General features: G+C 41.4%; 1 protein-coding gene across 16 annotated transcripts in view; it reads left to right on the forward strand.

The window, feature by feature from the left end:
• The window catches only part of DOCK3 (dedicator of cytokinesis 3), a 603,425-nt gene that overhangs the window by 507,257 nt on the left and 81,651 nt on the right, over window positions 1–14,517 (forward strand). For all 16 annotated transcript variants that reach the window (XM_045050712.1, XM_045050713.1, XM_045050700.1 and 13 more), the window contains 4 exons: window positions 865–965; window positions 3,780–3,861; window positions 8,040–8,210; window positions 11,861–12,053. In XM_045050712.1, coding sequence (XP_044906647.1) covers window positions 865–965; window positions 3,780–3,861; window positions 8,040–8,210; window positions 11,861–12,053 — 547 coding nt within the window. The remainder of the gene's footprint in view (window positions 1–864; window positions 966–3,779; window positions 3,862–8,039; window positions 8,211–11,860; window positions 12,054–14,517) is intronic.

A 14,517-nucleotide genomic window follows, 5' to 3' on the forward strand; every position in this document is an offset into this window, starting at 1 on the left:
CGGGCCTCAGTAGTTTTGATACCTCAGTCTCATCACTGTTGCAGAGTTGCCTAGCCCCTGAAATAGAGACCTACACCAATAAAAGGCTTGGAGACTGATATAGGAAACCAGATGACCTGTTTTTTCACCTACAAAAATAAGGTATAATGGCCAGGAAGAGCAGAGTCTCATCTGTGATGGTCTGAGCATCACACTCTCTCCCTTTGGGCAGTTGTTTGGGAACCCAAATCTCTGTAGGTTGCTTAGTGAGAATGGACAGTGATTTGAATGTTCAGTGCATTTTGCTTAATATATCCTGTCCTATAGGAGTGCTGTATATTCAAGAACCATATACTGTAAGTCTACCTGATAGATGAGGAGCAGAAGCGAGAGTTAAAATGGCACTTGCGTAGATTGCCCCTCTGGCTTTTCTTCCTTGCTTTCCTGGCCAGCCAGCCCCATTTCGGAAGGGCACAGCCTTTCATAGGTTGATCTGGCTCAGAGGACAATCTTTTTTTTTTTTTTTTGTCTCTTTTCCAAATTTTTTGAGACACCTTAGAATTTATGCCACCTTACACAGGTATCGCTTTGCCTTTTCCTAGTCTGTATTGTGTCATCCAGCATTATTATGAAGAGAGAGGCTCAGAGTAACACTAGCACAAACAGATGAGTTGCAAGTCCAGACTGGGTGGCTGGGGGCTTTGGGAATAGAGCAGACAAGACAGAAATACAGGTACAGAATAGAAATCTTACGTTCTCTGCCCATGGAAAACACTAGAGAAAATACTGACGGTTTGTCATTTCTTGAAGAAGCAAGAGTTCTGTTTCCTGCTGGGGATAAGTCCAGGGTCTCCAGTGAACTGTAGTACCCTACATCTCCTTCAGGTATTCATCATCAACTTGCTCAGAGACATCAAGTATTTCCACTTCCGGCCTGTAATGGACACATACATCCAGAAGCACTTTGCTGGAGCCCTGGCGTACAAGTAAGTTCCATTTAGCATCATCATTAGGATTTGTGTTTGAATAGAAGGACAGGCTTAAAAAAGGTTCCATGACAACCACCATTCATTCAGCTGACCTTTTTTTTTAATTTTTTTTTTTAACATTTATTTATCTTTGGGACAGAGAGAGACAGAGCATGAACGGGGGAGGGGCAGAGAGAGAGGGAGACACAGAATCGGAAGCAGGCTCCAAGCTCCGAGCCATCAGCCCAGAGCCCGACGCTGGGCTCGAACTCACGAACCGCGAGATCATGACCTGAGCTGAAGTCGGACGCTTAACCGACTGAGCCACCCAGGCGCCCCCAGCTGACATTTTTTTAACTTCATTTTTTTTCTAATTCTGATAAAATACACATAATATAAAATAATACCATTTAACGAAAAAAAAATTTAATGCTTACTTATTTTTGAGAGACATAGAGAGACAGATTGGGAGTGAAGGAGGGGCAGAGAGAAAGAAGGAAACACAGAATCAGAAGCAGGCTCCAGGCTTTGAGCTGTCAACACATCCTGATGCAGGGCTCAAACCCACGGACCCCGCACAAGATCATCACCTAAGCCGAAGTCAGACGATTAACTAACTGAGCCACCCAGGCGCCGCCCCCCCCCCCATTTTAACTATTTTTAAGTGTACAGCTCAGTGGCATTAAGTATGTCCACATTGTTGTACAACCATCACCACCATCTATCTCAAGAACTATTTTCATCTTGCAAAACTGAAAGTCTGTACCCCTTAAATAGTAACTCCCCATCACCTCCACCGTCCCTTAGCAACCTCCATTGTTATGCTTTCTCTTTTAATTTGTTTATTCTAGGGACTTCATGTAAATTGAGTCATACAATATTTATCTTTTTGTGTCTGGTTTATTTCACTTACCATGTCTTCAAGTTCCATCTATGTTGTAGCATATGTCAGAATTGCCTTCCTTTTAAAGGCTGAATAATGTTACGTTGTATGTATGTACCACATTCTGTTTATCCACTCATCCATCAATGAATACTTGGGTTGCTCTCACCTTTTAGTTATTGTGAATAATGCTGCTATGAACATGGGTACACAAATATCTCTTAAAGACTGATTTCATTTCTCTTGGGTATATACCCAGAGGTGGGATTGACCACTATAATGTTTTCCACAGCAGTGGCTGCAGCATTTTACATTCCTGCCAGCAGTGTTCAAGGGTTCCAGTTTCTCCACATCCTCAAGCAAAGACTTTTTATTTTTTGTTGTGTTTGGAGAGGGATTTTTTTTTTTAGAGTCATCATGCTAACTGGTGTGAAGTGGTATCTCATTGTGGTTTTGATTTGCATTTTCCTAATGATTAATGATGCAGAGCATCTCTTCATGTATTTATTGACCATTTGTATATCTTCGTTGGAGAAAATTTATTCAAGTCCTTTGCCCATTTTTTAAAAATGTTTGTTTGTTTATTTATTTATTTATTTATTTACTAATTTATTTATTTTGAGGGGGATGCACAGAGAGGGAGGGAAAGAGAGAGAATCCAAGCAGGCTCCACGCCCAGGGCAGAGCCCAGTGCAGGGCTCAATCTCATGACTGCAAGATCATGACCTAAACCAATTTGAAGTGTCAGAAACTCAACCAACTGAGCCACCAGGCACCCCTCCTTTGCCCATTTTTTAATCAGGTTGTTTGGTTTTTTAAGTGCTGTTTTTCCAGTTCTATGTTGAGTGGAAGTAGAAAAAGAAGGCATCCTTATTCCTGATCTTAGAGGAACAACTTTCTTTCACTGTTGAGTAGGATATTGGTTGTGGTCTTTCAGCTGACATTTTAAACCATAGTTTACTACACAATTGTCATTCTTTTCCTTCCAAGAACTGGCAGCAAAGCTACTAAAAGTAAGTCTTGCTTTTTCATTGAGAAACATGAATAGCTTAAAATGGCACCAACATGGGGCGCCTGAGTGGCTTGGTTGGTTAATCATCCGACTTCGGCTCAGGTCATGATCTCATGGTCCCTGAGTTCGAGCCCTGCGTCTGGCTCTGTGCTGACAGCTCGGAGCCTGGAGCCTGTTTCGGATTCTGTGTCTCCCTCTCTCTCTGCTCCTCCCCTGTTCATGCTCTGTCTCTCTCTGTCTCAAAAATAAATAAACGTTAAAAAAAATTTTTTAAAATTAAAAAAATAAAAATGGCACCAACAATAAATGTCAAAGAAATAAAAAACTATTGATAAAAGATATAATATAAATGGTTAACATGGAAAACAGAAGTTATCTAAAACCATTAAGGCAATTTAAAATTGCCTCATTTTCTTCTATAGAATTAGCACAATTTTTGAAAATATATATAAAACCAACGGGTGACGAGGCTGTGGAGTCACTGGAACTCTGACACTTTGATATCACTCTGTAGAGTGGGCACTTGCTGTAGAGCGAGCAAGGAGAGGCACATAGGACCGTATACCTTTATCCAGAATCTGCTACTTACTAGTTATTGTTGTATGTTCTGGAGACATAGAAATTTTAGACAAAACAAAATTACAGGTGAAGTCTAGGACTCTAGGAAAACTTTCTTATCAAAGAAAAAATGTGTGTCAGGGAAAGAGAGAAAGAATGATTATAATTGCTAATTAAAATGTGGCAACTCTACAGATGAGGCATGTTGTATGGTCTCAGATGATCTGAAGATTTCACATTTGTAACAGATCCATCACTCCATTCTGCCTCATAAGCAGTATATTTATTTTTCCTGTGTGGCAAATTCAGGGCTGCAAAAATTTCAAACTGCATTGCTTTTGAGTTAAAGTGGGGTTTCTGGAACTGTTCTCTTTCCCAGGGAGCTCATTCGCTGTTTGAAGTGGTACATGGACTGCTCAGCAGAACTGATTCGACAGGACCACATTCAGGAAGCCATGAGGGTAATGTACTGAGCTCACTCTACATAAAGGGCCCACCCCTGCTGTTGTTTGTCAGTAATTTCAATGGTTTAGTGTGCAGAACAAGTGTCGACATCCCAGTACACTAGCCTGCTTTCAGGAATGCCTTGGACCACATAATTCCCCATTGTCCATCTTAATTTTGCCCCAGACCTTTATTCTTAACAGTGTTATCTTAAAGCAGAAAGGAGGGATGATGTACATGCAACTCCTGGCCATCCTTCCTGACTGGTTTTGCCAGCAGCATCCATCTCTGCTTCCACTGGCCAAAGCATCATATCTCCTTCTAAACCAATGTTGGTGGCAACATTGATTAGACTTAAGATCTTCCAACTTTTCCTGTCTTCAGTGGTTACTAAACATTGTTTTTTAGAACTTTTTTAAGTAAAAAGAGCTGATTGGATGCACTGTATATGGATACATTAAGAAGATAATCTTAAAACCTTGACCTTTGGAAGAAACCGGAGTCCCCCATGGCAGCACTCCTGCATGGACAGGTTCCGAGATAAGGCAGCCTTTTGCATTTCTGGGCAGCTCCAGTTTTCAGGGGACCATCGTCATTGTGAGTTAACTTCACTTTCTGGTAACTTCTTTTCATAGTACTTCTGTGGAGACCCACTGAGAGAATGTTGATTTCTCTTTCGCTCAACAGTTCTCAAGATAGCTTTTCAAAGAAAGTTGCCATATCCCTTGGGAACTCACAGCAAGTTCATGCTTTCTCCCTTTCCGCCCCTACATTTTCTTGTTCTTGAGTTATTTTTTTAGTTGCTTTTTAACCATGTCTTTCCCACCCTTTCCAGTTAGTAATAAAAGAAGAGTGGCAACAAAGTAGTTCTGCTTTTTCTCTGTCCTCTTTTAATTTCACATCATTTGCTCTGAGTACCATTGGGCCTGTGATTTTGTTGTTCTTGTCCACATGCTAACAGGTGAGACAGGTGCTTCCCTAAACATTACCAGACTGAAGAAGCAAAATAAAATCATAGGTCTGTGTTTCCCCTGCCTCTTCTCTGTATGTTCTGTAAAAATCTAAGGCCATAAGTATTATTTCTGTCCTTCTTCATATAATACATGTCTACAAAGCAGTCAGCATCTGTTGTGGATGCCAAGATGCAAAGAAGAATAAGACAGACCTCTTGCCTTGAAGAACACATCCCCACTGAAGCATGCTCAAACACAGGTGTAGAGCAGAGTTCTGAGTGTGATGTGGGGACAGAGCCTGTATTCTGTTCTTCTTTAAACCCAGTACCTGGCAGCTGCCCCAGACAACATTTGAGGGGATAAAAGTTGAGTTAAATGCAAAAGATTCTATGTGAGTCCCTAAATTAATTGCTCAGGATACTGGAGAAAGCATCACAGAAGTTGTTTTCTCCTAACAATCAGTCATTCAGTCATTCCGTCAAGTCAGTGTTACTTGATACCTGCCATGTGTCAGACACCATAGTAGACACTGGAGATTCAGCAGGGGCCCAAGCAGAAAAGGCTGTGCTTTCATAGCACTTCCATCCAAGTGGAGGAAAGACAGACAATAAATACACAAATTAAGTGGGGAAAGAAACTTGATAAGTAAGAACTATGAAGGAAATTTACTTCAGATCAAAATTTTAGGGAAAGTTTGTCTGAGGAGGTGACCTCTGGGCTGAAATTGATGTGAAGAGCTGGGGGATGAGCATTCCAGACAGGAAACAGCATGTTTAAAAGCCTGGGTGGGAAACAACTTGAGTTTTCAAGCAACCAAAAAATAGCTGATGTGACTAAAGCAGGGAATCAATTTCAAACATTAAATTGGATGTGTGAAGTGATAGAAAGGAAGAAGTGCTGGTTCCAAAGAATCTGGCTAGATCAGCTGAGTTGATATCAGAGTTACTTAGGAAGATGCAGAGTTCTGGGAGAAGATCAGGTTTGGGTGGAAAGAAAGAAGATATCCATTTGGGGGAGCACTATTCTGAGGTACTTTCATACTTATTCTTACCGCTGCAAACCTGTTTGAATGGCCTCTCATACTAATGCATCCAGTACTAAGGTTTTATCAGGTCATTTCCCCTTCTTCTTCAAGTTTTAGTTGACAAGTCCTCTTGACCAAACCAGTAAATCTCTAATCAGTCCTGTTTTCATCCTTCACAGGATGCGTATGGTCCTGGCCTAGCACCTCTCAGTCTGGTATGATAAAATGTGGACCAGGAAACCTCTTCTTACTCTTGATTCAATACATGCTGCCACTCATTCGCATCTCTTCCTTTCACTTTCAAAGTTGTGGCCTTTCTAAGAAAGTTTGACCACTAAGGAATATGAAAATAAAGAGTCTTTCGTTTTCTTACTTGGTTATTTTGTTTGTCCCTTGTGAATGACCTGTAGGAGGTATCTTTGACAGGTTTGAGTTTGGTATTTGGCAAGATATTCTAAAAAGACAGCACACTTTTCACTGGTGAGCTATCTCAGGTCCCCCAGGGAACCATGAAGAGAAAAGAGCAGGCACAATGGATCTTCTTGGTGCTTGAAAGGTTGTAATAACTTTTAGGATCTCTTTTTCTTTCAGGCTTATTAACTTAAGTAGAAATGCACAGAGTGGCTGCTTCACTGACCATTAAGTGTTTCATTGTCTCCATGAAGTGTTGGGAGCACCCTTGAACTTTGAACAAACTCCATAGGCTCCACCACTCACCTCCTTCCTCACTGGCCCACCCTCTTCTCTTTCCCCGGTTGCATTAGTCAGAGGCAACCGGCCATCACCTGGTCCTTCCCACGCTGGTACTGACCATAAAAATCAAGAGGAGTGGGCAAGGAAAGTCAGGGGGTGATGGATGACTGGAAGTGGACTTATTTTTTATCCCTCATGCAGGTTTTCGCAGGGCCATCTTGGACGTTGTTTTATATTTTAAAATTTAATGAAGATACTAAGCTCTCAGGCCCAGGAAATGCAAGCAATTTTTCTGTCTGGTTCTGCCCTTCACTGTGAAACTAGTGGATGTTTCAAGCCATTCAATACACTCTTGTGTTAGCTGTTTCAAACTGGAAAAAGAAAACAGGTCATGAGGTACACATTTTCCCTTTTAAAATTAGAGTATGTAGCACACATCTCCCTGGTTCTTTTCAGACCAGGCATTAAAAGTCTGGAATGGAGGCAGTAGCATTTATGCTGCTGAGGCCACACACTTTAATTTTTTCTAATGCAATCTTCTGGTGCAAGGCTTGGAAGACATATTTTTCTAACCTAGCCATTCTACAATGCCTACTGAATTCTATATGGGCTGCAAAACAAAACAAAATGAGGTTTTGTTTTACCAAACCTTTTGATAGATACATAGGTCATGAAAGGTAGCTTGAGAATTGTTTTCTATTTTATATTTCAAGTAACTGAGCTCCATTTGTTTCATCCTTGGATAAGTTTCTCTCCCAATGTCTCTGCCTTCCCAGTGTCTGGGAAATCTGTGGCATTTCTTTGATTAGAAAGCATAGTCTTAGATCTTCAATCTGTTCTCTTAAAAGATAATTACTGTGCTCATAAGCATGGGCCAAGCTGTAAGGACTCCTCAGAATTAGATACTGCTCCCAAAATAAGTTATGGGAGCTTCATCTTCTGCATTGTTCAAAAATTGTCTGTGGGAAGGTGTCCGGGTTTGGAAGAGGATAGAGAGTGGGTGTGTCAGGTCCACCTGGGGCTGTGCAACCTGGGGCAAGTTTTCTCCAGAGTTAATGTCTAGTGAGAAGGCTGGCACCATGTCAGACCCCAGCTATATCTCAAAGGTGCAGAAGGCTCCTTAAGGACTTTTCCTTCTTGGAATAAATTTAAGAGAGGTTACATCATTGCTTTTGAAGCCTCTTATTTCCAGACCTGAAAAAAATACAAAGAAACTTCATTTTTTTTGGATCCTATATGGTCTTGAATTCAGCTGTTGTGGTTCCTTAGTCTGTGGTTCCTCAATTCCAGAACCACAGAAACAGTTGTAAATTAATTTGATGATTCCTCAGTAAGAAGACAGCTGCTGCTCAGTGACCAGTTGGACTTTGGAGATAAAATTAAAAAAGAAAAAAAAGTGCTTGTCTCCACAGTTGAAATTGTTCATCATCTGATTTGGGTATAGAATTTGCTGTTACTTTACCCTTTATTCCCTGCTGTGTTAGCTCTTGGCCATCTTTAACACCTCTCCATCCCTTTTACTTAGGCCTTGGAGTACCTTTTCAAGTTCATCGTGCAGTCCAGGATCCTGTACTCCCGAGCCACCTGTGGGATGGAAGAGGAGCAATTCCGGTCCAGCATCCAAGAACTTTTCCAGTCCATCCGGTTTGTGCTCAGTCTGGACAGCAGAAACTCAGAAACACTCCTTTTCACTCAGGTCTGTAAGCTGCAGGGAAATTTTGCTGCTGGATCCTTATCTGTCTTAATGGCTGGTTTCTTTGTTCTCTGGCTTCTAGAGTTGAAGAAGCCCTGCCAGGCTCCTATGTGTTGGGTAAAGGGTGACTTGCAAGGAAATACCTAATAGAACAAAATGCTATTTTTACTTCAAAGTCAGCTATGCCCCAGCTACCAAATATAAGATAGCCCAGTGGCTTTAGGGTGGGGAAGAAGCACAACTTTATTCTCAGAAGGCTCTTTAATTTTTTTTTAATTTTTTTAACTTTGAGAGAGAGCAAGCACAACCAGGGGAGGAGCATGGAGGAGAGACAGAATCCCAAGCAGGCTCCATGCTACCAGCACACAGCCCGATGTGGGCCTCCAGCTCAGAACATTGAGATCATGCCCTGACCCGAGATCAAGAGTCAGACGCTCAACCAGCTGAGCTACCCAGGCACCCCTCAGAAGCCCTCTTTAAACCAAATTTATTTAGTTACATACTTTTTGTCATTTATGAATATCTTATTTAAAGGGGATATTTAGAACATAATGGAGAATTTTATTTCCTAGTCACTGTTAATTTTTTTAAAAACTTTTTAAATAAACTTTAGTACTTGTCCATTCCAGAAGTTAAGAGTAAAATAGGCAGAAATAACTAGAAAACTTTGCTTAAGAATTAAGATTAGGGGCACTTGGGTGGCTCAGTCAGTGAAGCGTCAGACTTCAGCTCAGGTCATGATCTCACAGACTGTGGGTTGGAGCCCCACATCGGGCTCTGTGCTGACAGCTCAGAGCCTGGAGCCTGTTTTGGATTCTGTGTCTCCCTCTCTCTCTCTGCCCCTCCCCTGCTCACACTCTGTCTTTCTCTCTCTCTCAAAAATAAACTTTAAAATTTTTTTTAAAGAATTAAGATAAAATTCTATTATAAATATCAGTGTGGGAAGGAAATTTGCTTCCTTATATTAGAAATGCCCAGTTAGCTAATCTGTTACCTTTTCCAAGTAGCTTCATCCTAGAAAGGATCCAAGATAGTGTTTATTACCCCAGTCACAAGGGGGTTATTTTCTTATACAAATAAATTCAGAATTTTATCTAATAGATTCCATTTCTTTGATTTTTTTGAAGCCAATTATTATTCAAAACCTATCAGCAAAGATCAGACAGCCTCTCTCACGTCCATTCATTCAGTTGCTGCCAGGACTGTCATGAGTGCAAATATATGTTTAAATATCTCCTTTAAGATTAGAGTAGTCTGGGGGGCGCCTGGGTGGCTCAGTTGGTTAAGCATCCAACTCTTGATTTTGGCTCAGGTCATGATCCTACAGTTCATGAGATCGAGTCCTGAGTTGGGCTCTGTGCTGACAGTGCAGAGCCTGCTTGGGATTCTCTTTCTCCCTCTCTCGACCTCTCCCCTACTCTCACTCACATTCTTTCTCTCTGGTTCATTCTCTCTCTCTCTCTCTCTCTATCTCTCTCTCTCTCTCTCTCTCTCAAAATAAATGAACATTAAAAAAAAAGATTAGAATAGTCTGCTTTTTTGTTTTCCACTTGACCCTATGTTGCCCCCATGCCAATTGCCTTTAAGCCCCTTGGACCAGAGAACAGGTGAGCAACTGTGAATGAAACTCTTTAAGTGAGAATTCTTCAAGATCTCCAGGTGCCTCTGTAAGAAAGGCTCATTTGATGATCTCTCCTCCAGAGTACTCCAAGCAACTCCTCTTCCTCCTTGTGTCTCTCCTCTAGCTCATTGGTTCCTGCCAACAAGGGCCCAGGACACCTACTCTTCCTTTCAGCTTACAGAGATGTGGGGAGCTCAGAGGTAGCTAGCAGAGCAGGGCAGATATGCTTTCTGAGAACTTGGCAATGCTTTGTACTGCATGGCATACTCCTATCTCATCAGGATAGTTCAGATTTAGTCTCAGCTTAGACCCATGTCAGGATCAGACCTGCTTCTTTGGTTCCAGGCTCATGTTTCATAAGTTTCAGAATTCTCAGCAAGTCTATGGTTCAGTCAGATTATGTCTTTGCTTCTGACCACTAGGAGATGTTAGGGTGCAAGGATCCTTCTGTTCTGGTGCATAAGTATGGGAAAGCTCACCATTTAAGAGAGCATTTACTATTTGCTTTTGATTATAAAGGACCTGCTTTTCCCCCTTTGTCTTTTGTATCTAACTGCTTATGACAGCATGTTTTTGTGCTTGTTCTAATCATTGCAAAAAAATCTCTGATATCCCAGGGAGTTATAAATCTATAGATAGAAAATTCATGTAAGTTCTATTCTTGGACCTGGCCTGAGCAGAATTCATGTAAGTTCTATTCTTGGGCCTGGCCTTAGCATAGACTGTAGAATGACAGACATGTTTCCCCATGGCATACATTTTTACTCACTCTAGGCCTGCTTGATAAAGCAGTCAAGGAAAACAGCCTCCCATTCACTACCTGCCACGCAGGAAAAGTACACTCTCATCTTCTCATCTCAAAGTGACATTTCATTACCCTTTGTGAATTCTAGGTTAATAATGTAAGAGTATTGAGAAGTGGAAAAGCTTTCTTCATATTGCTTCCATGTAGACAAGAGAGAATGAGGACCAGCATTTATTGAAAGCCAATGATGTGCCAACCACTCTAACTGGAAACTAACTTCATGCATCTAATTTTTTTCATGCCAATACCAGGAGATAAGTGATATCATCATCTTTATTTTATAGATAAGAAAACTGATATTAGGCAAATAACTCACCTAAGGTGATGTGACAGATAAGTAGTAAAGTTGAGATTTGAACTCATGTCTAATTCCAAAAGCCATTCTCTTTCACCTATACTACTCTGCCTGTAAAAGGCTCTTGAACTATTATCAGGTTATCATAAAGAGTCTACCTCATGGGTCTACCAGAGCCAAGATCCATGAAGAGAAGTCTCCGAACACACAGACTCCTGCCCATGCCCAAGGCCATCTAGGTTGCTGAACTCTATGCCAACATAATCATCAGTCGTCAAGAATTCATAGCTGACTAAATCCATACAGTCTCCATCCTTTTGGATTTACACTTGACACTGCCAAGCATCACAGATGAAGGGCATCATTTATAAAGTCTTCAGATTTCATGGTTTCAGATTAATGTGTCCATCCTGGGGGAAATGGTCCAGCTCACAGAGCTGGATTGCTGGCTACAGGGCTGTGAATGGAGTTCAGCTCATGCTGCTTGGTGGTGCCCAGCTCTCTCTGCTATAGTTTCTTTGAGAGGTTCCTGGTTTGAATTTGAGACCAAAATTAGAAAGTCAAGTGTTTGATCATAGAGACAGACAAAAAATTTAAATCCGTTTTGTAAACAAAATAGCTATGGCTGTTAAACCATATTGAGCTGATTTCTTTTTATATTCCCTTCTCTTGCCAGCAAATATGCTGGCAAGTTATGAAAGTTTCAAGTGGCCTGGGCCCCAGCAAATTTTGTTTTGGTTTCCTTTGTACTCCTCCCTGTTCTATGCCCCAAGGGTGCTGTAGGGATGTGTGGAGTCAAAGGCCAGGGAGGAGCTCATGTGAGACAGGGGTGCTACAATGCCTTTTCAGCCTCTTGTATTATTATTGTCTGAGCATGTGAGAAAGACAGACAACAAACTCTGTGCTAACTGCAGCTTCACTTGCTTCTGCAGGCTGCACTCCTCAACTCTTTCCCAACCATCTTTGATGAGCTGCTGCAAATGTTCACCGTGCAGGAGGTGGCAGAGTTTGTAAGAGGGACTCTGGGGAGCATGCCCAGCACTGTGCACATTGGGCAGTCAATGGATGTGGTGAAGCTGCAGTCCATCGCCAGGACCGTGGATAGCCGCCTGTTTTCTTTCTCAGGTAAATCAAGTTGGGATGAGAATCAGACTCACCTTTCCTCCTTTCCAGGGTGTTGTCAAGTGGTAATCAAAGGATCAGTTTTATCAACCATCATGCAAGAAGCCTGTGGCCCTAAAAATTCAGAGTTTTGGGTAAACTCCATTAGATACTACAGCCAAGATCTAGGCCTACTGCCTCACTCATGATTTATCCCTAGGGACCCACACCCTGGGGCATGTCCATGAGGTGGCCTGTGGAGCAACTTCTAGGCCTACAAGCCTAGCCAGCTTCCCCCACACCCAGCAAGATGGAAAGGAGGGGGAACAAGAGAGAAGGGGATCCCAATGGGGATAAGGATAAGTCAAGGAAATAAGAGAGATCTTGAAAGGGGGCCCTGAGGACTGACTGTGTTTTCTTTGTTCCTTATCTCACCAGTCACATAGATTCCCTTCCTGTCTTTGAAAGACAGAGATGGACAGTGAGCCTTCCATACTCCCTAAGAGGTCAAGACAGACTAACAAATGATCAACATCCCAGATTGCCTTTCAGAAAGAACCTGCAGATTCACACCTGAAACCACATTCAAGAGATCATCCTGGCAATGGTACCAAATATTCAGTGGCCAAATGTTACGATCAATATGAAACTGATCCTTTAAATGGAATGTTACAATCAGAATAAATTTCTAGGGCACAGGAATAAATCTGAAATTCGAGAAAAACAATTATTATTAGAATTTTTATAACTATAATTTTTGGTAATAAAAATTTTTAAATTGGACTTTTAAAGTATATGAACAGTAATTTCTCAACCAAGTGCTACACATAATTGCAATACTAAATAAATGTTCCCTTTAACTTAACTCTGCCAATGTAAGGTATTATTCATGGCAAAGCTGCAACCAGGAGAGTCATCTTTTCTCTACCAGTAGCTATTTATGGTAAACACTTCTCTCTTCCTCAGTTCCTAGATTAAAGATTTTATCACTAGTTTGGACACATTAGCACTGAGGCCATTGCACACATTCAAGCTTTGTGCACTGTTTAAAGATGCTTTCTGAATATATGGGAAGGGGGACATCAGACTGCCCTCACTGACATCCTTTATTTCTAATATTATTGCATGCACTTGCTGCTTCCCATAATCACTTAAGAAAAATTGTTCTTTGGGCAGCCTTGGTGGCTCCATCGGCTGAGCGTCCAACTTCAGTTCAGGTCATGATCTCACATAGCTCATGAGTTCGAGCCCCATGTCAGGCTCTGTGCTGACAGCTCAGAGTCTGGAGCCTGCTTCAGATTCTGTGTCTCCCTCTCTCTCTCTGCCCCTCACCCACTCGTGCCATGTCACTGTCTCTCAAAAATAAATAAACATTAAAAAAAATTTTTTTAAAAGAAAGAAAAATTGTTCTTAAACTTTATGTGGCAGTGACACGATGTAGTTGGATTTTGAGATGACAAGCCACCCCCAGATTCTCATTTGCATCTCAGTTTCACTGAATTCTTGAGTTGCAGCATGTTCCTTGAAGCAGCACCTTAAGGTGGTGTCTCTTAAGCAACACTTATATTCTCAGAGCACATCAGTTTGGTCTTTTCAGCTGGTTCCAGTAATAAACTGCTATTTTCTCAGCAGATAGTTATTGGTTGATATAAATCCTGCTATGTTGGTATAATTTTGGTCTGCAAAATGTATTATGAACTTCTCTTTTGTCTACACATCCTTTTAAACATAGAATAGCTATCATTCCATTTTATATTCTAAGTATTTGACCAGACAACCCCCAAATCTCTTGTATGTCATGTAGTTTGTCTTTGGCTAAAAAAAAGATTTTCTTTCTGAATTTTATCTGAAACATGTAACTGTGGTCAAATGTGAACAATAAATCCAAAATGCCCTGGTGTGTTTGTATTACTGACAATCTGACTAAATCCTGCTGGCCAGGTATGAAGGTACCTGTAGAATCACACAGTCACTGACCACATAGGAGTGCAGAGCATCACAAACATGTTCACACTTGTATTTCACTTTGTCTTCTCACCACACCTGTGAAGTAAATCCAATTAGCACCTCATTGTACAGATAGGAAAAATCAAGCCCATTGGAGGAATCAACCTGCCTAAGGTCTTAGAATGAATTAATAAAAGATCTTGAACTAGGATTCAGCCTTCCTGACAGGGTTCTCTTTTTTTTCTACGTTTATTTATTTATTTTGAGAGAGAAAGAGAGTGTGTGAGTGTGTGTGTGTGTGTGCGCGTGCACATGCACACACTAGTTGGGGTGGGGCAGAGAGAGAGGGAGAGAGAGAATCCCAAGCGGGCTCCTGGCTGTCAGCGTAGAGCCTGATATTGGGCTTGATCTCTTGAACTGTGAGATCATGACCTGAGCCAAAACCAAGGGCCAGACACTTAACCAACTGAGCCACCCAGATGCCCCTGTCAGGGTCCTAAATATAGTTGTCTCCTGATAGTGTTGTTCAGTTAACAGGGAG

Source organism: Felis catus, chromosome A2, assembly GCF_018350175.1.
Source record: "Felis catus isolate Fca126 chromosome A2, F.catus_Fca126_mat1.0, whole genome shotgun sequence".
NCBI classification, from domain to species: Eukaryota; Metazoa; Chordata; class Mammalia; order Carnivora; family Felidae; genus Felis; species Felis catus.